The 24806-nt window shown below is 36.3% G+C and overlaps 1 protein-coding gene across 1 annotated transcript; it reads right to left on the reverse strand.

Moving 5' to 3' along the window:
- Positions 1–10604: 10604 nt before the first annotated feature.
- LOC115953163 (DNA-binding protein SMUBP-2) lies at positions 10605–24080 on the reverse strand. Its single transcript, XM_031070697.1, has 16 exons — positions 23842–24080; positions 23568–23672; positions 22903–22971; positions 22585–22674; positions 22380–22463; positions 21808–21972; positions 20419–20606; positions 19267–19339; positions 18710–18763; positions 17924–18181; positions 17241–17447; positions 16170–16273; positions 15792–15936; positions 13795–13929; positions 11039–11229; positions 10605–10895 (listed from the first exon to the last, which is right to left on the reverse strand). Exons 1-15 carry the CDS (start codon positions 23929–23931, stop codon positions 11053–11055), a joined length of 1944 nt encoding a protein of 647 aa, XP_030926557.1. The 5' UTR covers positions 23932–24080; the 3' UTR covers positions 10605–10895; positions 11039–11052.
- Between the last annotated feature and the right edge of the window lie 726 nt (positions 24081–24806).

Below are 24806 nucleotides of genomic sequence, written 5' to 3' on the forward strand. Positions count from 1 at the left end.
ACTTGGAAGTCCCTACATCTGACTTTGGAGTTGTAGCATGTGGCAATGAGGTCCTGGTATCGTGCTAACCTTTGTTCAGCAGTTGCTCTAACCTCATCCACCAGGTCAAGTTGCAAGCGCATAGCTTCATCATTTCTACTTTTTTCATGGTTTCCCATTCTATAGCTTGTGAGCCTCACTTCGGCTGGGATGACTGCCTTGCTTCCGTATGCTAGTCGAAACGGTGTCTCTACTGTAGGCGTCCTTGCCATCGGCCTGTATGCCCATAAAACACTTGGTAATTCTTCTAGCCATACACCCTTTGCCTCCTCGAGCCGAGTTTTGATGATTTTGAGTAAGGATCGATTTGTGACCTCAACTTGTCCATTGGCCTGAGGGTGAGCTAGCGATGAATAGTGAATCTTGATCCCTAGCTGTGAGCAAAAGTCTCTGAACCTGTTATTGTCAAACTGCTTCCCATTGTCTATGACTAGCATTCTGGGTATATCGTACCTGCAGATGATGTTCCTCCACACAAAGCTTCACATATTTTTCTCCGTGATGGTTGCTAGGGCTTTGGCTTCTACCCACTTGGTGAAGTAGTCTATACTGGCCACCATGAATTTTAGTTGTCAAATTGCTACTGGGAACGGACTCATGATGTCTAATCCCCATTGAGCAAAAGGCCACAGGTCGTCATAAGGGTGAGTTCCTTTGTTGGCTGCGGATGAGGTTGCCAAACCTCTGACACTTGTCGCAAGCTTTAACGTACGCAATGGCGTCCTTTTGCATGGTTGGCCAATAGTATCCTGCTCGGATTAGTTTATGCACTAAGGACTGTGATCCAGAATGATTTTCGTAAACTCCTTCGTGGACTTCTTGCATGACATAGTCTACCTCCTTGAGGATAAGACACCTTAGGTACGGGCGTAAGAAGCCCCCTTTTGTATAAGACATCTTTAATCAGCACGAATAGTGTTGCTTGAACCTTTAACCTCCTTGCAGCATCTTTGCCGTCTGGTAGTACACTGTTCTTCAGGTAGGAGGTTATTGGCATCATCCAATCGTTCTTGGAACCAATCTCTTGTACACTGATAATTTGCTTTACTGATGCAGCCTTGGGATTTGAACAAATTTTGCTTGGAGGTCGTTCACCCAATCCTTTACTTGCTCTAGGTACTTCTTCATCCGTTCACACTTGCATTCATAGTTGTCGTTAACCTGACTAGTGACTACTTAAGAATCGCAATACACACCACATTTGTGGCTCCTGCTACTTTGGCTAGATCCAGCCCTACTATCATGGCTTCATATTTTGCCTCGTTATTTGTCGTAGGGAAATCGAGTCGGACCATGCATTCAACCTCGTCCCTTTCTGGACTGTAGAGTACCACACCAACTTTGCCTGCTTATTTGGTGAACAATTTGTCCGTATGGATACTCCATTGAGGAACTTCTCCTGCCTCCTGGTCTGCGATGAAGTCAACGATAACTTGCCCCTTTATGGCTGTACAAGGGCAAACTGTACATCGAAGTCACTCAATTCAATTGCCAATAGCACCATCCGTAGAGGCTTGTCCATTAGAACAATCACTATATGCACCTAAAATTAAGGTTTGAGTTTGCGGGCTTCTGTTACTAGGTCGAAAGCTAGCTTTTCCATTGGTGGGTACCTCTCTTCTACACCTCAAAGTGCTCGGCTCATGAAGTATATAAGCTTTTGAACTCTGTCCACCTCTCTGACTAAAGCTGCACTAACAGTGGCTGGGGAGACAGTTAGGTAGAGAAACAATTCTTCACCTGGTTTGGATGGGTTCAGCAAAGGTGGGGAAGAAAGATATGCCTTCAGATCCTTGAATCCTTGCTGATACTTAGTCGTCCATTCAAAGGACTTTTTCAATGTGCGAAAGAACGGTAGGCACCTATTCGTTGCTCTTGAGACGAATCTATTCAGTGCAGCTACCTTACTATTTAGACTTTGTACCTCCTTGACATTTTTTGGCAGGTTCAGCTCCATTATGGCCTGTATTTTATCTGGGTTGACCTCAATACCTCTTTGGGACATCATGAATCCAAGGAATTTTCCCGCACTCACTCCGAATGCACATTTGCTCGGCTTCAACTTTTAATAGGCCAAAAACGAATTGACCCTTTGTAATAAATTAATCAATTAATTTAGCCAAGTGAATTAATTAAGTTAATTAACATGCAAACGCATGGTAGCACAAATAAATCATCAATAAATTAAGTAGGCAGCGGAAAATAAATTTGATACGGTGATTTGTTTACGAATAGGAAAAACTAACTTGGCAAAAACTTTACCGGGTGATTTTAGGGTCATCACTCTCGAGAATCCACTTGTGAGAGACCGCACCCCCGGCCCACTTTTTTAGGATGTTGGGCCAAACCCACGTGAATGAGTGGAGTCGTGTTATTGCCTCTCAAAATGGAGGTTTAACCAACTATATTTTTCCCTTTAGGTTAAGGGTTTTACAATGGAGTCGCCACTAATTTAATTATTGGGATAAATAAGAAAACCAAAATTGAAAAATTTCTCATTTTATTAATTTTCAATTGAATTTACATTGATCATAGGAAATTACATGACTTTGGTCCTAGATTGTAATCTAAGATAACGTAAATGACTTTGTTTCTTAGTTACAATCTAAAAATTGAAAATTACATGGATAAGTATTCGATCTACTAACCCTTGATCTAAACTCGGAGGCTATATTATAAGATGGGAAGGTGTTAGGCACCCACCTTGCCCGGTGAAACCGATCTTCTAGACTATGATGACCAACATTAATATCACATCATCCAATATGTTATCAATCAATTTGCATGTTGAATTTAAAGTGAGTGCATGTGATAAATCCTAATTCAATTTATTAAGCATTTTATATTGATTGAAAAATAAATTCTAGTGAATGTGTGTGGATTGTGATACCTTAGATTCAAGAATTTAAAAGAATTATTAAATAAACATCTTTTTCATGTTTTTTATGTGAATTTAAGATTGAAACTAGTGTTATGCATAAACATGTGATGAACAATCAAGAACACATAAGAACATTTAAGAACATTTAAACATATTCAAAAGAATTTAAATAGTTACTATCATGCTTTAATCTTAAATTTTCAACATGAAAACATAAAAAACAAGTTCGGGAAAGGGATTATACTTTCATGTAAGATCCATATGGTGGAGAATGAGACTCTTGATAGAGGTCCTAAGGATAGAGGAAAAGAAGAGTTAGGAAAGGAAGAGTGAGCCCCACTCAATACCTTGAGTCTCAGGAAGACCAAGATATGACAAAACTACTCAACTTCACTAGAACTCAAGAGAGGGGAAGAGAGGGGATTTTTTGTGTGTTTTGGAATGAAGGAGAGTGGGGGTTTATATAGTAGTGGTGGAGGAAATATGAATGGAATGCCATTTAATGAGGGTTGACAAATAATCATGAACCTAGACCTCATTTTAGCCTTTGGGGAAATTTGGTGCATTAAAATGTGGAGATTGATGAAAGTGAGGAGAAGCAAAGTTCGGTTTTCCCGTAACTATTGTAACAGCCTGTGAAGCCAATTTCGAAAAATTATATCTGACTCAATTCTGATTACAATTGTCTCATTCTTGTGCTCAAATTGAAACCCCGGATGTCTAGTTTCTGGGAAAATTAACCTCATTCATATATTCAAAATATTCTGAGAGATATCGATGAAATGGTGAGTAGAGATTATTTGTTAAAAAATGGTTTCAGAACAATTAACATTAATAGGTCCCAAATTAGCTCCCAATTAATATTAAATGACTCCAATCACTCCCATTTCAGACTTAATTGGTTCCAAATTTACTTTAATTAAAAGATAATTGCACAAATTACTTATTGAATAATTAATGTTTAACTATCTAGTTAATTAGGTGTGTGCAACCCTACCATAAAATGTAATCCTAACCAATCAAATTATGACACATCATTAATTTCAAATTTATTATACTTATAACCAATTGAAATCAATTGTTCATAATCACATATAGTTGGACTCAATTTGTGATAGTGCATCTCAGCCATTAAAACTTGATTTGATGATAACTTTCAATCTGATGGTCTGATTAGGGCTTATGACCAGTCGATTTGATCGTTACAACATCAAGATCATTTTGGTGAAATGAGATTAAGAATCTAATTATCAGAATCAAAATGCATATCTCCAAAGTGAAAATACATTTTTACCCTCCATGTGAGGTTAAATGCGGGTTGCAAAATAGGATGTCAACAGCACTATTATCAAAACAAGTAGTTACAAGTAAAGGAATCTCAGTACCGTATATCAAATTATAGTTGCACCCTTATCCCAATACCCAATTGGACTTGTTCTGTAGTGACAATCTCTCCTTGTAATGCATGGCTTCTAGTACGTGACTAACCAATTGATGTGCAGATCCCAGTACATGACTTACTCCTTTGCACGAATCCAGTACGTGACTAACTCCATAGCAGCCCTTTAATTGTTGTAGTTGATTTGCAGTAGCTTCACATAGAAACACCAATAAGATCTTCAATGTTGGTGCGAGGGACTTTGCTTGGTTACAGAACCCAAAGGTGTGCAAGAACTCTTTCTTCTGTTGGAGGAGGTTAGGGTTTCAAAAAGAAAATCTTATGAAGCTCTCTAGGGTTAGGGTTTTTCTTTTTCCACCTCTTTTAAATAGGAGTTTAATGGGCTCTCCTATTCCAAATAGGTTTACACAAACCTTAGGCTTTTCTAGTCCAATAAGGATTATACAAGCCCATAAACCTTGGGTTTTCCTAGTCCTATAAGGATTATATAAAATCAATAAACAATTATTAGCCTTTTAGAATAAAAACATTGCTGGCTATTATCTAAATCCCGCAAGCTCGATAGATCGAGACATCTGTCGAGCTTTAATGAATCTCAATAGATTGAGCTTCTGTCGAGGAGGTATCAAGACCTGCAGATTGCATTTTTCTTGAGCAGTTCTTAAGTAATCTTCATGTCTTCAATTTAACCACTTGTAATGATCATTTTGAACCTACTTAGATTTACTCAAATACAAGTAAAGTGCGTTTTGTCAAAGGATATGCCAATTACATAAAAATATGTCCCTAACAGCTTCATGTTAAAAGAGCAAAGGGTATTGAAAGTTTCCTTGAGGTTATCCAAATAGTCATCCTCCCGAATGCTTTTTACCAACATGTCACTCACGTAGACTTGAACATTTCTCCCAATCTAATGTGTGAACATCTTGTTCATCAGCCTTTGATACGTGGCTCCCACGTTCTTGAGTTCAAATGGTATTACTTTGTAGCAGAAGAGACCCTGGTTGGTGACGAATGAAGTCTTCTCTTGATCAGTTTCAGTAAGCTTGATCTGGTTATAACCAGGAAATGCGCCCATGAAGCTCAGTAATTGGTGTCTTACCGTTGAGTCCACCAAGATGTCGATTCGCGATAGTGGATAGTTGTCCTTAGGGCATGCCTTGTTCAAGTCTGTGAAGTCCACGCATGTCCTCCACTTCCCGTTGACCTTTTTGGCCATCACTACATTGGCCAGCCAGTCAGGTTAGTATACTTCTCGTATGAATCCTGCTTCTTGTAACTTGTAAACCTCTTCCACTATGGCCTTGTCTCGCTCTTGCGCGAATACCCGTTTCTTTTGACGGATAGAGGGAAAAGAAGACATTACATTTAACTTGTGGACAATAATAAAGGAACAACTTCAGGCATGTCTTCATGGCTCTAAGCGAAGACGTCCTGGTTCTCTCTCAGAAATGCAGTGAGCGCCTGTTTTATTGGTAGGCTGGCAAGAGTGTCGATCCTAGTCGTTCTCTCAAGCCTAGAATTATCAAGGAGCACCTCCTCTAGCCCTTCTATGGGCTCTACCACCATTCGCTGCTCCTCTATACACATTTTTTGTAAATGATCATCCATTTCCAACAAGGCAATGTAGCACTCGTGCACTGCTACTTGATCTCCTCGTACCTCCCCCACTCCATACTTAGTAGGAAATTTGATCATCAAGTGGTAAGTTGATGTTACGTCCTTCCACGAATTAAGGGTAGGCCTACCTAGGATGGCGTTGTAAGCAAACGAACAATCAATAACCAGGAACAAGACATCTTTGGTGATCTGTTGAGGGTAATCCCCGACTATCACCAGCAAAGTAACTGCGTCGAAGGGGTATACTCTCATTCCTCCGAATCCAATGAGCGGTGCATTGGTTGGAACTAATCGTTCTCTCTCAATCCTCATTTGTTGGAATGCCGAGTAATAAAGGATATCAGCAAAGCTCCCATTGTCCACAAGGACTCGATGGGTGTTGTAGTCCCCCACCCGTATGCTAACTACAAGCACATCGTCATGTGGGTGGTGAAGACTTCGGGCATCTTCCTCTATGAACCCAATTACAGGGTTGTCAATTCGTGCCATCTTTGGGACGAAGCCCATTAGCTGGACGTTCTGCACCATCCGTAGGTAGGTTTTGCATGCCTTCCTGGATGAACTAGCAGCTATGGTTCTTCCTACGATCATCCTTATGTCTCCCAGGAGGGCCTAGGATGCTCGTTTTCATTCTGGGAAGCTTGCTCCTGTGGTGGGTTCATCCTCTCTTTGCTAAGGAACCTTTGTAGTTTCCTTATCTAATAAGAGCTTTTATCTGCTTCTTTAAGTCATAGCAGTCGTACGTATCATGACCATGATCATGGTAGAAACGGCAGTACCTATCCATGGGCCTCTTACTAGGATCTCCCTTCAGCTTACCAGGAAATGTTAAGGCTCCTTCGTCCATGATCTGCATCAAGAATTGGTCGATCAAGGCAGTTAGCGGGGTAAAACTTGTGAACCTCCCAGTGGGGGGTTTGGAGTGCCTGTCCTCCTATTGATCTCTGGTCCTAGCCATCTTCCGTCCTTTATCTTGTTGTATATCCTCTGGTTTCTCCCTCTTCTTAGGCTTCTCTTCTCAGGCCAACAGCGTGTCTTCCACGTTCATGTACTTGGTAGTCCTGTAAAGTACATCTAACATGGTCTTTGGGTAGTTTTTGTATAAGGAAAATAGAAACTTACCCTTTCGTAACCCATTGGTAAATGCATCCACTAGTATCTTGTCGTCAACCTCATCAATCAAAAGGGCCTCCTTGTTAAAACGGGTTATATAGGATCTCAACGTTTCTTCCTCCCACTGCATAATGGTCATTAGGCACGCAGTAGACTTCTTATACTTATGCCCCCTATAAAATGCAAAGCAAATTGCACGCTTAGCTCCTTGAAGATATTGATGGAGTTAGGCATTAGCCTGCTGAACCATACACTTGTAGGACCTTTCAGTGTAGTCGAGAAGGCTCAACACATGATTTTGTCCATTATGCCTTGTAAGTGCATGAGGGTTTTGAACGACTCTAGATGATCTAAAGGGATCCTTTAACCCATCATAAGCTTCTACTTGTGGCATACGAAATTTCGGTGGAAGGGGGAATGATGTGACAGGTGCAGTAAAAGGCGAGTCCGTCTGATGGACCAACTCATCGAGGTCGCTGGCCACCCGTCCTCTAAGGGCATCATCATGAAGTCCTTCAGTTCCTTCATCATCTGCATCTTCGCAACCATGTACGATGGAGCAGTATCCGCGGTGGATGGACGGCTTGTATCCTATTGCTTTTGTCTGCTTAGGGTGTTGCTGCCTTCTGGCCCCTCCTAGTTCCTTCTCTTGGTGTTAGTGCCTTCCTGGTCCTCCTCCTGGGTGTTAAGTGTTGCATTTTTTTGGTGTAGCTGCTCCTTTAAGTTATGATTTTGCTTGGTGAAGCGTTCTACTGTTGTTGCGAGAGTTTGAACCTGTCTCTCAAGAGCGGTGGTGCGCGGTTCATCCCCTTGATTATTATTGGTGGTGCCATCAAGCGAGTAAGTACCATGCAACTTTTCATCTGGGAAGCGATAGTATGGCTTACTTCCTATATCTTCTTCCCATAGACGGTGCCAATTAATGAAGCCAAAAATTGCCAGTAAGCCGTATAGCCTCACATGCTCTAGACAAAACCTGCACAACAAAGAAGAAGAAAAACCCTATAAAAAGCACCGGTGTGGTACCGGCCAAAAACTCTCTGAAAGTTAAGTTAGAGAACTTTCACAACTCTAGAATGCTAGAGTGGGGGTAAATTTTTTGCGTACCTTGTTTATGAGAGCTTGGGGTTTTTATAGTAGTGTAGAACCGATTCCTATTTCTTGGGAAGAAAGATCTTTCCTTATAGAAAAGATCCTAATAAATGTACGTATTTTGCGGAATTCTTCCCATATAAGGACTTGATTGAGCAGGGGCTATCGTAGGGCGCAAGATATTTCCATTTAGGTTTCCTTGGAGTTTACTTAAGCCATGTGGGTTCCACGTGGCCTCGGTATTCGTCTGCCTCGGGCCCATGTACCTAGAATCCGTCCATATAAGAGGACCATCCGTCACGTGATCTCTCTGTCCCGTACCTCAATTTGTCGTCTTATTTTTGATAACCCATTAATTTAGTACCATCAAGTTTATTTGAACGAATCCGTCAACCTTAATTTTTATCCTCTTCACTAGAGATTAGGAAAATGAGGATGGGAATTTAATTCTCCCATTTTTATATTCTTTTTAGACTTTGAAGGGGTTTGGAGTTCTTTCTTTTTTTTGAGAAAGGTTTGGAGTTCTTTCTAACCATTCCATATAATATTTTTTAATTCATCTACTTTGGGAAAATATAGAAAGGAAGGGATTCAAGTTTCATGTATTTTTTTTATTTAATTCCTATTTTGTCCTTAATATTTCTTAAGTATAGAGTTTAATATAAATGATGGGATGTAAGTCCCATGGTATAAAATAATGCTTGTTTAACAAATTCTTTGTCCAAATATCCCATCCTATCTAAGAGCATTCCCCTAGGGTATAAAGGCATAAGGCAAAAAATGTTAAAAGTGAACTTTTTATATTTAAAATCAATAAAAAAAAATTTTATATAATTTTTTTTTGAGATATAAAAATTACTAATTAAGCTTTTGTAATTTGGTTTTGCAAATACCTACTATTTAGTTAATAATATGACTAATATACTAAATTTTCATGTGACATAAATTGATTTTAAGGTTTGCATTTTATTGATTTAATTTGGCAAACTTCTATTTGTATAATCATATGTACCAAGTATTATCAATAAAATTAATTATGAGGAGCATATAGAACACTCGTCATGGATAAATTGATAATTGTAAAGGATGCGCCATAAACATTTATGAATGAATGCACTAAATTAATGGTGAAATTAATTAGTTTAAAATTTAATTAGGGTGTAGAGGAAAATTATCACTGAACCAAATCTATTGGATGGAAAAGGACGCCATTGAAGCTGAGGTACTTATGCAATCATGACACTGGGGAGGTTCATCTTGATTGGTGGAATTGAGGTTGGGCATCAAAGGCAAGATTGTGAGATACCTTGGTCTTGGTCACCAAAACTAATTTGATTGATACTTCAAATTTGGGGGGAGTGATCCTCCCAGTGAACTGACCGTACCCCAAACTGACATAGGTGAATGAGAGAGTATATTAGGGCGCTTGAGAGAACCATGACGAAGGAACTCGGCAAAATGACCCTCGTAACTTCGGGAGAAGGGGTGTTCTCTCTCTCTCATCGTAAATGTGATTTAAAGGATGTCTTGGGTGGTAGACGCTATTAAGATTTTGCATTTTTAGAGAATGTTGGATGGTTTCAATGTGTAGAATCTCACCGTAGATCCAAGCCAAAATCCACAGAATTTCTAGAGTCAAAATCGGCACCATTTGATGGTGGGTAGAATTTGGCAAAATCATCAACTTAGATCGATGTAGGTTTATCGAATAAATTCATTAGGGTGCTGACTCATAAGTTACTTTAAAATGCAAACCACAATATTGATCTTAGAATACATACTACTTTATAAGTTAGTATTTAAGGATGAACATTGTAATTACCTATAAGTGCAAAAATATATGTCAACATTTTTAATTAGTTGAGATATTAGGACTAATACACTTAATTTTTATGTGACACAATCGATTGTAAGGTTTGTACGAAAAGGAACCAAGAAGAAAAAAGTTTGGCTTACGCATAGAAATCAGTCATATTTGCCCAGGTAGTTGCCAATTAAATATTCAGGAATTCAATATACAATGATCACGTCTGCTAAAAGTATAAAAACTGCGTCAATAAATGATAAAACACTGAGCAATGAAGTTGACTCTTAGGGCCAAAACTCAAAAACGAAAAAGCAAAGCATTCTAACGTGACACATTCGTGGACACTAAGAAAAGGTAAACTTATATTATATTAAAAAGGTGAAACTTTAGTGAAAAATTCCTGTAGGCTTTTTACAATTACTAGGTAATTATGAATATAGTTGTCACACATCCATATCTTCAGTTTTAAGTTTTCACCCATTTTAAATGAGGAGGTTCAAGCATTACCATAAAAATCTTTTAAACAGTCAGCAACTTGATCTCATTTAGTAGGATTTTGCACCTACTTATCTTTTTTTTTTTTCTTTTAATGAAAAGCGATAGTAGTTTTTATTAATAACAAAAAGAAAATTCTACATTACTTGTAACAAAAGGACTCGGAAAGGATAGGCACAAACCCACATTTATTCATTCTTTGCTACGTAAACAAAGTATTTTGCAGGCCCATTCATATCGACTTTTACATAATAGAAATTCAACTGGTCCCAGCCCAATACAAAAAAGCCTTTTACGTCTTCAATTAACATTCCCAACTCAGACCAACTTAGGATTTTTTAGTGAAATGAACCAAAAATGAGGCCCTGCATCACCTTCAACAACAACACACCTCCAATCTGCTATACCACCATACTTCTCTTCAAACCATTCTTCTGCTTTTCTCATTTCTGTACGCCACAAAAAAGAATGTGGTGACAGGTCTTAAAAAGAGTATCCCAGATCAACTCTTTTGTACCACAAAACACAACCAATAGATTGATACACCCCAAAAAAATAAAAAATAAAAATAAAAAGCAAAGAGCCACCTTACCTAGGTATCTTTGCTTATTCATTTTGATACTCTGAAGCACTTAGATATTCAGCATGCTCCTCAAAGTACTCAATTAATCGTTTTAAGAATCCATCACTACTTACTGTCTCAGTGTCACAGACAAGGCAGCATTGTCTTCTAGCCCGTGTCACAGCCACATTCATTCGCCTGTGGTCACTCAGAAATCCCACCTGAAATATTTTGGAAAAAAAATAGTTCAATTTCCTTCCATTCTACAATCTTGATAGTAAATGGAATTTCTACCATATAAACTAAAATTATTTTACTCCAACTGCAATGTCATCGCCATTTTGGTCTCTCAAGTTTCAAAAAAGAACATTCGAATTGCTGTCAATGTGGCCCTTCCATCAAGTGTTGTTAATTGTTAACCATTAATTACCCCTAAATGACATCATTTTGTTCATAATTTTTTCCCAAGTTTCAAACTAAAAGACATAGCTTAGGGATAGTTAACAGTCACCAATCACTTGAACCATACAGAAGGGCCATTTCTTTCCTTTTCTTTTCTTTTTATAAGTAAGAAATTTTATTAAAAGTAAGACAAAAATTACATCCAAGTACACAGGTTTTGTACTCAAAAGGAAATACAAATCAACTAAAATTACAATAATCTAAGAACTAGAGTAAATTAGAGAAAGAATGAAATAGACATCCAATCATACAGGGAAGAAGATCATTTTAAGATTTTTCATGGTTCGTTCAGTTCCTTCAAACATCCAGCTATTTTGTTCTGTCCATATGGTCCCCATTAAGCACAGGGGGATCACATTCCAAATATCACCTTTCTGATGTCCAGCAAACCTCTTCTTCCAAGAAGCCAGCATATGAATTACCCTCCCAGGCATGACACAACACCCCAAAAATACATGATACTAGAGACCGCAACTCTCAATCAATAATGTAGTGTAGAAGTAAATAATCAACTGATTCTCCATCCATCTTGCACATACAACATTTCATAACAATTATATTTCATCTTCATAAGCTATCTATTGTCAAAAATTTCCCGAAGGTCACTGTCCAAGTAAAATGCTACTTTTATAGGGGCTTTAACCCTCCAAATACCTTTTCACGGAAAAGGCTTCACAACTTCAGCACATAGTACTCTATAGAAAGGTTTTACCTCAAATAAATCTGGTCTCTTCCAACATCTTTTTTAACCTTTGTGGAGTAAATGAGATTTTAGGAAATTGGTTAGGGCATCCATCTCCCAATCCTGGATAGCTCTTATTAAAGTGGCATCCCAGTGAAGGTGACCTTTTTTTTTAAATAATGGGTGCATCACAATCAAACTCTCAAAGTACAATAATCAATTAGATCTAAGAGAAAAGTAAAAGAAAATGAATACAAAGATGACATCCAACCAAACAAAAATTTAAAACAAAAAACACAAGGAAAAAAAACCAAAAAAAAAAAAAAATTCAACTCAGGAAAAGTCTATTCGCGTCCCTCAAGACTTCCAACAGGCAACGAGGAACCGCTTTCCAAATTTTTATATTTCAATGGCTACAAACTGACCTTGCCAAGAAGATAACTCTGGCATAACCCATTGAACACCAAAGAAGCCCAATACCACGGTCCACAACTTTGTAGCCAAGTAGATGGTCCGTCCACAATTTCCCCACTTAGATTAGTCGCACATCGCAAAGCATACTGTACAACAACCCTCACTGTAAATCAAACTCCTATGAGCAATTGACCCCACCCACCAGAGGGCACATATAACACCATTCTATCACGATAATGCATCTCTTCCACAAACTATCAATAATCAGAATTTTCCCCTAAGCAGCAATCCATGAAAAGAAAGCAAACTCAAGGTGGTATCTACATTACAGCACATAATTTACCAGAAAGGTCTCCTTATTTTGAGCAATTCTATATAAATCTGGGAAAGTATCCTTAAGAATCCCATCCCCACAACACCAGTCATGACAAAACAAAAATTAGTACCAGCACCAACCTCAAAGTTGATGAAGTTAGAAAACTTACCCCAGCCCATTCTGATATGCTTCCAAAGGCAAATGCTTTAAGGACCATTACTCGCCATCAGACACCAGCCACTCCACTCACAACCATATTTTTTTGGCATTACATTCCTTCAATGAGCATCTTTCTCCATGACAAACAGCCAAAGTCATTTTCCCAATAATGCTTGGTTGAAAGACACCAAAATCCTCATGCCCAATCCTCCAATACAGTTCACAAATCATCTTCCAATTAACAAGATGGAATTTACATGCATCTCCTAAACAACCCCATTAAAAATCTATTTGCAACTTTTCAATCCGCATAGCCTAGTTGTATCCATGTCGTATTCATGTCGTAGTTTGACTTGAAAGCATGCTCTTCCACCCCATTAATTTCGCATTTCCTTCTCCGATATGGTTTCCAAATTGCCGTAGTTTTAAATCTATAACCCAAATGCAGATATTTCGATATGGAAGAGCCATAATGATAACCATTTGACAATATAAAGGGTTAATTGCAAGTTTTAAAACTTAAGGAACCAAAATAATAGTGACACTAAAGTTTGAGGGAGTAAAATGTAATCTAGATTATGTGCCAATGTGATCTAACTCAAATGAAACCTATTTCTCCCATAAAAATAGTTGAAGAGTGAGGTTATAGGTTTAAAACCCACTACATGCATAACAAAACAATTAAAAAAAGTATTTTAGCCTAAATATTTTAAAGAAATGAATATATAATAGTAATGGAGGTGCTTTAAGTACCTCCTTCTTTGAGTTCGATCGAACCATCGAAATAATAATAGCTTCCTTTTCTCGTCCTTGGAAGCCATCAACTGTTGAGATTTCCACTTCCCTCAATTTGTCTTCATTGCTTCTCAACATCTTCAGTAACACAACCTGCATTACTAAATACATTATTAATGAGTAATAGATTTGATGATTGGAATTTAGTTTGAAAGACATGGAGTTCTCTGAAAGGGAAAAAAAAAAAAAAAAAAAAAAATCTCTTCTCCAAAATGCTGTTATGATATATCATATATGGGTTCTATTCTTTCGATTCAGAACTGTGTTAGACATGTGCAGCTATTGTTTTTTTTTTTTTTTTCTTTTATTATGACATGAACACGTTCATGTACAAAGTTGAAAATTTGAGATATGGGTTTTATTTTTGATGTGAGAATTCATGGAATTTCTACAATTATGATTTTGATAGCTTTTCATGTTCCATTAGTTCATTGGGTTATCCAAAGAGGCCTTTTTAGTGATTAGATTTGGCTTCTGAAATTTATTATTATAGGACTGACTAGAAATTGGAACCACAAAGATCTTAAGCTTCAGATCTATTTGAAGTACCACACCCACATCTATTTGAAAGAATGAAATATTTAACTCAAGGTGCTCCATTTTATATGTAATCTGTAGATTCTAAAGTCCGTAGGGCTATATAGAAACTAGAAAGAACCTTTTGTTTAGAATTTTTCCATTGACACTGGCCATATATCCAAAATTCTTAGCATTCTAATAAGAGAAAACATTTTTTTTTGTTGATGACTAAGTTCAAGCCTACACAAAATATTGTCTAGTCCTCATGACGATACTCTGTCAGTTCAATTGTTTAGTGACTTATCATTGATTTCACATGCTTCTGTTTCTGGGAAGATTGGATTTGTTAGATTGTGCCTCAAAATTTCAATCAATATTCTTAAAGATCAATTGCAGGAGCATAACCAGAAACTATCTCAATATTTCATTTTGATTTTTATTGGATAATTTTAAATTTTAATGTTTTTATTTATTTAGTTTGAGTTATGATAGGGATTGAATTGCATATCCTTAGAAAAGGATTAGTTTAGTATTTGGATTAGTTTAGATTAGTATTTGAGTATCTTTATCTCTTGAGATTCCTAGAAGCTCTATATAAAGCTCCAGATGATTTATTTTATAATCAGACTTTTAGACACTTATTAATATTATTTAGTGATTATTCACGCAAAGTTTGCATTGCGTTTGGTGGTAAATCCAAACAATATTAGGTGGTGAAACCTAACGTTTACTGTGGGATTAATCTAGGTGGGAAGCCTAGGCTGTCCTGCATCAGATAAGATATGGCCTCTCAACTGCTATAAGAGCATTAAATTGAACCCAACCTCTTTCCCTGTATCACTGCATGCATGCTTACTTGCTTTATAAATGAAATATTACTTTTGTTGAGAGAATGGAAAAAAATTTATGTGCTTCTTTTGAATATGTCATGTACATTTTTGCCTTTGACATTTCTAAGCTCTTTGGAAGAATTTCATGTTTTTAGGAAAAACCATCTCTAACAAAGAAGCTTGAGAATGGAGTTGGCTTTGCATTTGACGACTTTGCATTGAGAACTTCAAAGTACATTTTAAGGTCTGCTGGGGGATTTGGCAGTTTGTTGTAATTTGGTTCCTCTAGAGTTGATATTGGAGTAATACACTTAGCCGGCTCTTCAAAGTCCTCTTATTTGCTCTTTCCATGGTCTTTGAAGCATTGCAAAAGAACTATCTCTTTAGTTGCTATTGGTCAGAATGTTCTTATTAAGTAGATTTATCTGTATATATGAATATGTACGTATGTGTATTTTTAATGCGCATGAGCGCCATTGGAGACACTAGGAGGCGCCTATTAAGCCATGAGGCTCTTGGCTGTGTGTGTATTTATATATGGTATTCCACTTCTAGGCTTGTGACCAGCAGAATTTACCCAAAAGCCCACAAAAGAAACTTATATACCTGTGCAGCATAAGGGGTGATAATTCCAATATCAGAAGCCTGGACTCCACTTTGAACAAGTCTCTTTGCATGGGCCATAGCAACCTCAGCTTCACCCTCATTCAATGTGCTATCTTCTTCATCCTTCTTCTCTTCCATATCACACCTGAATTGGATATTTATGAACTGGTTACAATTGTCATATGAAAAGCATTTTGTTGATACAGCTCTCTCTTCTGATTTTCGTAGAATTGTTTAGGATTCACATGACTCTGAATTTTAAGCAGAAAAAGCATGAAACCATTCAATGCTGTTCCATACTCCCAACTGGGATATCCTAAGCAACAACTGTGAAAACCAGATACATTATTCAGCATGTGATAACAACAGACTGCATACCCAGCTATGTCTATGAGAAGAAGGGTTGGTTCTGTCGAAGTGGTCCTCTTCACACCCTCAAGATCAAAAAGCATATGCGCAGCAACACACGGATGGGCTTTAACCTGAAATAGGAGGGAACCATTCAATACATATACATTCAATACATTTTTTATTTTTTTGTGGGTTGGGTAGGGAAGGTTGGAGGGGTTCTTTTCTTTATGAATGGGGGAAATTATACAATACCAGTGCTTTGAGCCTATTTTACTTTACATCCATGACTTTTCAAAACCTACAATAAACCTCCCTATGGGTTGGATTAAGTGAATTCATCAACTTACTTTTGCACATATAGCACATGACAAACCACGAAATCTTCCCTCCCAAACCCACTACCAGCCACCATAAACCCATATCTGACCACCCAAAATCATCCACACACAAAGGGGGGTAACGGGTAACCTAGACCTTGATGAGGAGTTTGGAGGTGACATGGTGATAGGAGTGAAGCGTTAAGTGGAGAGAAGTAAGGGGTTAGAATTTGGAGTAAAGAGAGGGTAGGCAACGGAGGGCAAGGGATTTGGTCCCATGGACATCATCCATGGTGGTAGAGGTTTAGGTCCTTTAGGATGCAAAATTATGGACGTGTGCCACTCAATGATTGGCTTAAAAGGCATGTGGTTCTCAAATGCTGTTTTTCAGTTATTACAACTGAAAAGTTAACGATTTCACACTAGTCCAAAGCACAATGGGGCTAGAGTAGATCTTGAATTTTTATTGCGACAAAATAAAACTAGCCCTAATCACAATTAGGTATTCCATAAGAATAATGCTATGGACACAATCGTTTCACAACATTCCTAAATTAGCATGCCAACTCACACATGGGCCCACCACAATCTCCAATTTAAATTTTTTTAATGATGTGGCATGCTAATTTGAGAATGTTTTGAAATTCTTGTGGCTTTTTGTTGTGTCCATAGCATTACTCATTCCGTAATTCCCCCTTATAAATATCACAAACATAAAAAATTCATAATTGATGATTGATAAAATACTCCTCAACCCAACATCCAGACATGACATGAGCACCTTACTGCTGTAAAGCTCTTTAGATGACCAATTCATAATAAGCTCATGCATACGGTACTGGACAGTGAGCATTGACACAACTTCATCTCCATACATGTCTGCAAGTCTTTCAAAGAGGGTTCTTCCTAAACCTTTCCTCTCAGCTTCAACACTTTGGATGGTTGGAGGAAGCTGCAGATGATCACCAGCAAGTATACATCTTGAACCCTAAAACAATTAACTCAGATTGTGAACTGGTGCTCAGAATTACACACTCTATATGTATGATTGAACTGGATTATAATCAATATTATCTTTTCTTCTTTGGACATTGGGTTTCCTTTATCTCAAACAGAACAACTTTGGAAAACCCAAAGAACAAACCCTTTTTTTATAAGGAAAAAAAAAGGTTTGTTTCTGATACCTTTAAAGTCCCTTTTTCTAAAACAATTAAAATCCGTAACAAAGATAATTGATACCCAATTAAAGCTTTTTTCAATATATCATGCATTTTGTATTTAGATATCTTTGAAGACCAATATTTCTCATAGTAGCAGGTAAAGAACTGTATCCAAAGACCAATAATAAGCATTAAACATGTGCATCATAAATTATCAAATTCACAAATTTAACATGTGCCCATAACTGCATTTTTAGTGGAAGTGCATGCATTTGTTTTGGTGTTCATATGTGTGTAACATTACCTTTAGTAGAGCTATCCAGCATGCTATCTCAAGTGCCTGAGCAGCTTCATCAATGATCACCAAGTCAAAAGAAGTGTTATCCAACTTGTGGGATAACGCCCCAGTCAAAGTTGTCAACACCACATCAGCATTTTTAATTACATCTGTAACAGCCAGTTGCTGTCTTTTACGCTCTTCTTTAGAAAGAGTCCGAAGCTCCTTCTGAATTTCTCTCCTTGTGCTTTTGTCTTTTGTTTTTAACAGCTTCCCATTTAAGGCCTGAAGAAATACAGCAAGGACAAGTTGAAACATTAAATAATAATATAATATAAGAAAAGTAACTGATAAGAAAGCACGAAATGAATTCTGGCTCGAATAATAAATTTGCAGGAAGATTTCCTGCATTTTTTTTATCGATAAGTTAAACATCCACCCAGTGGGTTTTGAACCCACAACCTCACTCTCCTACATTTATTAGAGGAAGTGCCATTTGAGCAAAGAATAGAAAACCAGATGAACCATAACAAATAATAAATAAATAAAGAAGGAATAGCTTCTTGTACATACGTTTTTTTATGAATAATATACAATGCAACAGCCAATCAGGCCCAAGGATATACCAAGTCTCTCTCAATGAATGAATACCACAGTTTTTGTCTTAAAACTTGTACAAACATATTTTGATCAGTTCAAAACTTATACAAAATTAACGCTTATAGTAAAGTATCATTTTTCAATAACAGAAACTGCATACATGGATAAATTTTGTTTACTAAGTTAGGCTTGAAATAAATTCAGAATCCCTACCTTCATTTCCTTCCGAATGTCACTAGCCAGAGCACTATTATCCCCTCGCAAAACCTAAAAAGCAAAGAACCAGATATGTAAGTTGAAAATAAGTTTTGATCAAAGATGAAAAGGTGTGTGAAAGCAGCACCACATTTTTTTTATTAAAAAAAAATTTCAACTACTTCATTATATTTCAGGGAATGAATTAAATGTCTAGTCCTCAGTACCACAATCACTTACTAGAAGATGCTAAAGTAATATGGATTTACAACATTTTTATTAGTTACACATGCACCCGGTGGGTCTTGAATCCATGCCTACACCCTCCACCATGCTATTATTATTTGACAGAAAATAATGAAACAGCAAGAAAGAAAATCTCCATATGCTCACACAAGTATGCATGGCATTCACTCACAAACAGCAAACAAAAAAGTCAAGGCACACAACACAAAGATATACAAAATCATGTATAATTAATAAGATACCACTATCATGACAATAAGAATTCTTTTTACCAAACAAAAGGAATTCCAAGTAATAAGTTTTTCCCTCGAACTTAAGGTTTTATGTACCTGTGCATCTAGTGCACTCTCCAATACTTGAGGTAGTAAACGTGCAGGATGCCCCAATCTCACCAACTTTACTCTAACAAAAGAGATGGAAATAGAGAATCAGTGATGATATTAATGCTTGCCCATTTGATGAAACCAAACCATTTTATAACAAAGTACATAGGTATGTACATACTTTATCACATATATACACAAGCCAGACAAATTTTGGTTTAATGGATAGGAGAAGAGTTTATCATCATTCCAAAGCAACATGAAAGTAAATATACATGATAGGTTGATAACACCACAAGCCTATCAGATTGAATTAGATATATACATATATTTTGGTTTAACAGATAGGACCAAAGTTGGTCTTGGTCATCATTCAAAAGGCACATAATTTAAGTCAATATACATGTTAGGCATACATTTGATACAATTGATCCTACAATCCAGACACATCTTTGTTTAACAGCTAGGATCAAAGTTGATCATCATTCAAAAGGCACATAATAGGTAAATAAACATGATCAGCTGGAAAACATGATCAGCTGGAAAATACTAAAAGCATAACAGGTTCAATTAGATAAGGTTGACACAAATTTGGCATGCTTAGTTGTCTGAGAATGCTTAGTTTTGAATAATCCACTACGGACATAGTTTCCAAGTAAATTATGTTAATAACACTGTGATATATAACACTGACATATCAGGGCCTATTAATCTACCCTACTACTCTGTTGAATGGAACTCATGAAAGCCATGTCACTACCAATCCTAAAATCAGCCCAAGGCAATTCTTGTATGCCATGTGCCATACAAATCCTAACAATAAATGACGGAAGGTTGGAGCCCATTGGTAGCTAAAAACAAAGAAGTTCAATAGCATAATAAACAGGTGATCTGAGATCAATAACTAAAATATTTTTGTGTATTTCTGATCAAAATAATAATAATTATGGTGTACTTAAACAACCTTTCACTTGACAAATTTGTGTATAGTACACAAACTTGTCATGATAGGCTGATAGAATAGCTTAGATTGACAACTAAAGATGACCTGTGTGGCTTACAGAAAATAAATACTCAATACATCCCTGCTTCACTAGAGTTTATGCTAAATTTTCAGTTTAAAAATTATTTCCCCTTAAATCAAGGCATCACCTTTACCTGTGAGGAACGAGTCGCTCAACAATGTTGTCTACAGCAATATTTGAAGCAGCACATGCAAGAATCTTTGATCCACGTTTCACTTCTTGTAAGATAATCTCCACTACAGTAGTAGTTTTTCCAGTTCCAGGAGGCCCATGCAGCAAAAATACATTTTTTGATGACAGGGCTTTCGAAATGGCATCTTTCTTTGGAGAAAAAAGGTAGAGACAAAGTACCTTAGTTTGTGAGAAAGGGAGCATGCACAAAGAGAGATATATATATATATATATATATATATATATAAAGTAAGCATGGACATGACAACACTAGACACATAAACACGTATAAAACAAGTAACTACAATATTAGTTTTATTTATTTATTTATAAGACTACAATATTAGTTATATACAAAGCCTAAACAGGCATGACAACTCTAGTAAAAGTTTCTGAATCCAATCCAGGATGACCAAGACCCAATTATTTAAACTAAACTACAACATATTAGAGTGATGGGGTGGAGGGTTTGATCATGGGTTGAAGGCTCGCTAGGTAAATGGGTGACTTGCCAATCAATATATATGTGTGTATATATATATATATATATATATATATTAGAGTTAGCTTATTTAGAAATTCACATGTTCAAAATGGGCTGATCATTTAATAATAAATAAATGAGAGACTGATTTACTTTATAAGAGAATCCATCACCAAAATATCTAGAACTTCATCAATGGTTATTCAGAAATATCTTTCTATTCATTTATCTTTCAGCTCCAATTGTTGTTTACCCCTAAAATTTTAGACAGGTGATCATTTAGACTCCAAAACTAGAGAAATGAGTGTGTCAACCATAAACAATCCAATTGAGAGTGAAGTTTTAAAAAAAAATCAGTCAAAGGAAGTAGTCTCAAATTTTGAGAGAAACCAACCACCACTTGTTAGAATCCTTTGTTACTTCATTGTGACTATGCGCATGATCCATGGTCTGTGGGGTTTTATCTCTTTGGAGTGTATTGAGTTATGCTGAAGAGGGTGGTCAAGGTGTTGGCATGCTGGAAGGAGGATTTTGATAACCATCATTCTGTCAATGTTTGGGAGCCATGCTTCATTGGGTTGTGCGGACCATTCTGTCGTACTTTTGATGGGATTGGGTGTTCAGCTGTGGAGCTAAAGATGTATCTTTTATGTTCCATATTTTTTTGGTTAGCTGCCTTAGTCAGTCATTCTTTTTCACGATTATGTTCATCACAAAGAAATAAATACTTTAAAGGTAGAAAATAGCAAATAATAAAAATAAGTATTCATTATAATTTAGTAATAAAAAATAAAAAAATAAAAAAAAACTGTCTGAATAACAAACCCTTATTGTGTATGAGAAATACAAGAGATTAAACTTACGCACCTGAGAGTGGTCTAGGTTGGAGTTGAAGAGGGTGAATGTAACATTCTTCTTTGTCACTGTCGGTTGCCTCTCTCCAAATAAGACAGGAATGAGATCAGAAGCAGGCCCCTTTTGCACACCTTTACTCAATTGTATCAATGCATCCTTCATCCTACGGTAGGTAACCTGCATAATCAATCAATACTTGCAGCATTTTTTTCTTCAATGAATATTTATAACCACAGTACATTTGATGATTAAAAAAAATCCCAGCATGGACATGAGACACCAGGAATTGTATTCCAGGGCCTCTTTTCTGGATTTGTAACTTGTAGAAACTAGAAACCAAATTTTACAGTTAATTTGATATGAATGACAGATATGATTCAATGCAAGAAAGCTCAGTAACTACATTGTTCACAATATCCAGCAATTTGAACTCTTACAAACTTCTAAGTGATCTCTATATTGGTTCATAAAAATCTAACTCACTCAAATAAATGATTTAGAACTGGCTTGTTGTCTGACTTAGGTAACAATTCATGCCAACATAAAAAATCTTTTAAGTAAATAGAAAATTTTTAACAGCATACCTCATTTGCCACTTTCTCTAGACGAAGGGAACCATTCAGACCGTCTTCTGGGATGTCATCAAAAGCAACAGTGATTGATGAGTCCTGTTCAATACACACACCAAATCACCAGAAAAAGTAAGCAGTCACAAAAATAGTCATCTGCAAACTGAAAACAAACATGACTGTTAAATAATCACCCAACGCTCTGTTTCTTCGGAATTACCTTTAACCGGTAAACTACCCCTTGTCCAAGCGCAGGAGACCCTAAATCAGCCTTGTTTGGTTTTAAAACAACCACATCATGGGTTCCAAACTACAACCAGAAAATAACGATAACGATAATAATAAATAAAAACAGTCAAAAATTGAGATAGAAAACTAGATGGTTCCAAACTAGGATATCTTTTCAACACGCCTAATTTAAAACACTACAGTGTGCTTCAATGCAAGTCATAATATACTAAATAGTATGATGAAGAACAAAGAATCACCTCAAGAATCAGATTTAACAATTAATCAAAAGGAATTGTAGAATCTTCACCTTGTGAGCAGGAAGAACATCCCCTTTAGTAGATTGGAACTCAAGAAGAGTTTTCCCCATTAGACCTGTCTATTGTCAGAATCACAGTTAAAGAAAAACTTTAAGAAAACTTGGGTAATGCAATGCTCACTTCATTTTACAAAATAAGTGCAAGAAAAAGAAAAAAAGATGCATTCTCCAGTGTCATAACCAAACACAATTTCATTCAATATACTTACATTTTAGTAATAGTTTCAACATTACTTCTTAGAAGAATGTTTTTTGCCATAATTCATTCGAAGTTACCAAACGCTACATTAGTTGGCCCACCGCCCAATTGTTTTTTCTATGTTTGATATATATAAGGTCAGACCTTGGTGCGAAGGCATGTTACTAGTTAAATGATTAAATTCACTATTTTCTAATAAATAGTGAATTCACTATTTCGGTAATTTATCGTTACTTACAAATAAATAAAGGCTACTTACCAATTACCTGTCCCAGATCCCGTAAAAAGCGGGAGCTTTGTGCATTGGGTGTGACATTTTATATATATGCATAGTAATGCTTTTCTTTTTTTTTTAATTTGTTTTGGATTGCTTCCAATTTTCACAGCAACATATGAATGGTGGGTTTTGATTAAAAGTAAAAGAATAAAAAAAAAAAAAAAGAATTGAAGAGGTCACCTGGGCATCAACACACTTCAAGTTGAGAATAGTGGAGCCCTTCTTTTGAGCAGTCTCTACATTTCTGGACGCGCCTGTACTAATTGACGCTGATATCTCAGCTTCCTACAACCCATTTTTATATATATATATAAAAAAAATCAAAAAATGCATTTAATTTTCTCTTTTTCCTTGTTTAGTTTTTGCAATCCTATTAATTGAAAACAAAATTGATTATAGGCGAAGTTGAAGAAAGAAAATGAAAGAATGAATTATAGAAAGAGAGGGAGAGAACCTTCTCCAAATCAAGAAGAGGGGCGGTGATGGAGACGAATTGTTGGAGAGTGAGAGGAGATGATTTCTTCTTCGTATTCCCTCCCTCCATTATCTCTATTCTATTGAGCGAAGAGATAGAGAGAGACGGGTGCACACACTTGGCGAACGTTAGTGAAGCGTCCGCGTCTCTCTGTTCTCTGTTCTGTTCTACCTCCGCCTCTGGGGTTTTGGAGCGTACTTCAATTCTTGTTTTTGGGTTTTTTGGAATAATAATATTATTTATTATAATAAATAAATAAAGCCTTTTGGAAGAAAGTAAAAAGTATTTTAAATAGTTGTCTCACTCTCACCTTTCTTCAAATAGTGTTTTCAGAACATGATATTAACAAAATTGACTAGAAAACTCTCCACATGGATCTCTGTATTCAGAAACATGATTTTCAAATAATAGGACTCGTGTTTAAACAACAGTTTTCAATATTTAAATAATATTGTATGTATTTTTACATATTTTTTTACTTACATATTTTTTCTAAAAAATACAAACAACATTATTAGAAGTCACTTATCAAATCAGTCCTATGTTTTAAAAACACAATTTCAATGTAAATTTTGAGATTTTGCAATTTGGGCAAGGCAAGTTGTGTTTTTACATTAAAACACACTTTCACACTTTCAAGACAAATTGTGAAACGGTGTTTTAAAACATAATTTTAAGTGCAAACTTAAAATTATATTTTTACACTTAAATCATATTTTAAAAACTGGCAAATTGTATAATCATGTCTTTAAGACACATTTATAATGTAAATTTTAAATTCTATTTTTTTACACTAATTGTGCTTTTACGACACAATTGCAATGTAAATTTTGAAGTTATATTTTTTACACTTATATGAGTGAAGGTAAGTGAAATTTAATTAGGGGGCATTAAAAAAAAAAATTGCACTAATATCGTGTTTCCAAAACACAATTTCAATGTTA

Source organism: Quercus lobata, chromosome 7 (assembly GCF_001633185.2).
Source record: "Quercus lobata isolate SW786 chromosome 7, ValleyOak3.0 Primary Assembly, whole genome shotgun sequence".
NCBI classification, from domain to species: Eukaryota; Viridiplantae; Streptophyta; class Magnoliopsida; order Fagales; family Fagaceae; genus Quercus; species Quercus lobata.

Excerpts from the sequence above, each read along its gene's own strand:
- LOC115953163 (XM_031070697.1), bottom strand. The coding sequence starts at position 23,931 with ATGGAGGGAGGGAATACGAAGAAGAAATCATCTCCTCTCACTCTCCAA. Across the intron at positions 23,673-23,841 it reads CTCTTCTTGATTTGGAGAAG|GAAGCTGAGATATCAGCGTC; the intron begins GTTCTCTCCCTC and ends AATGGGTTGTAG. Across the intron at positions 22,972-23,567 it reads TGAAGTGTGTTGATGCCCAG|ACAGGTCTAATGGGGAAAAC; the intron begins GTGACCTCTTCA and ends TTCTGACAATAG.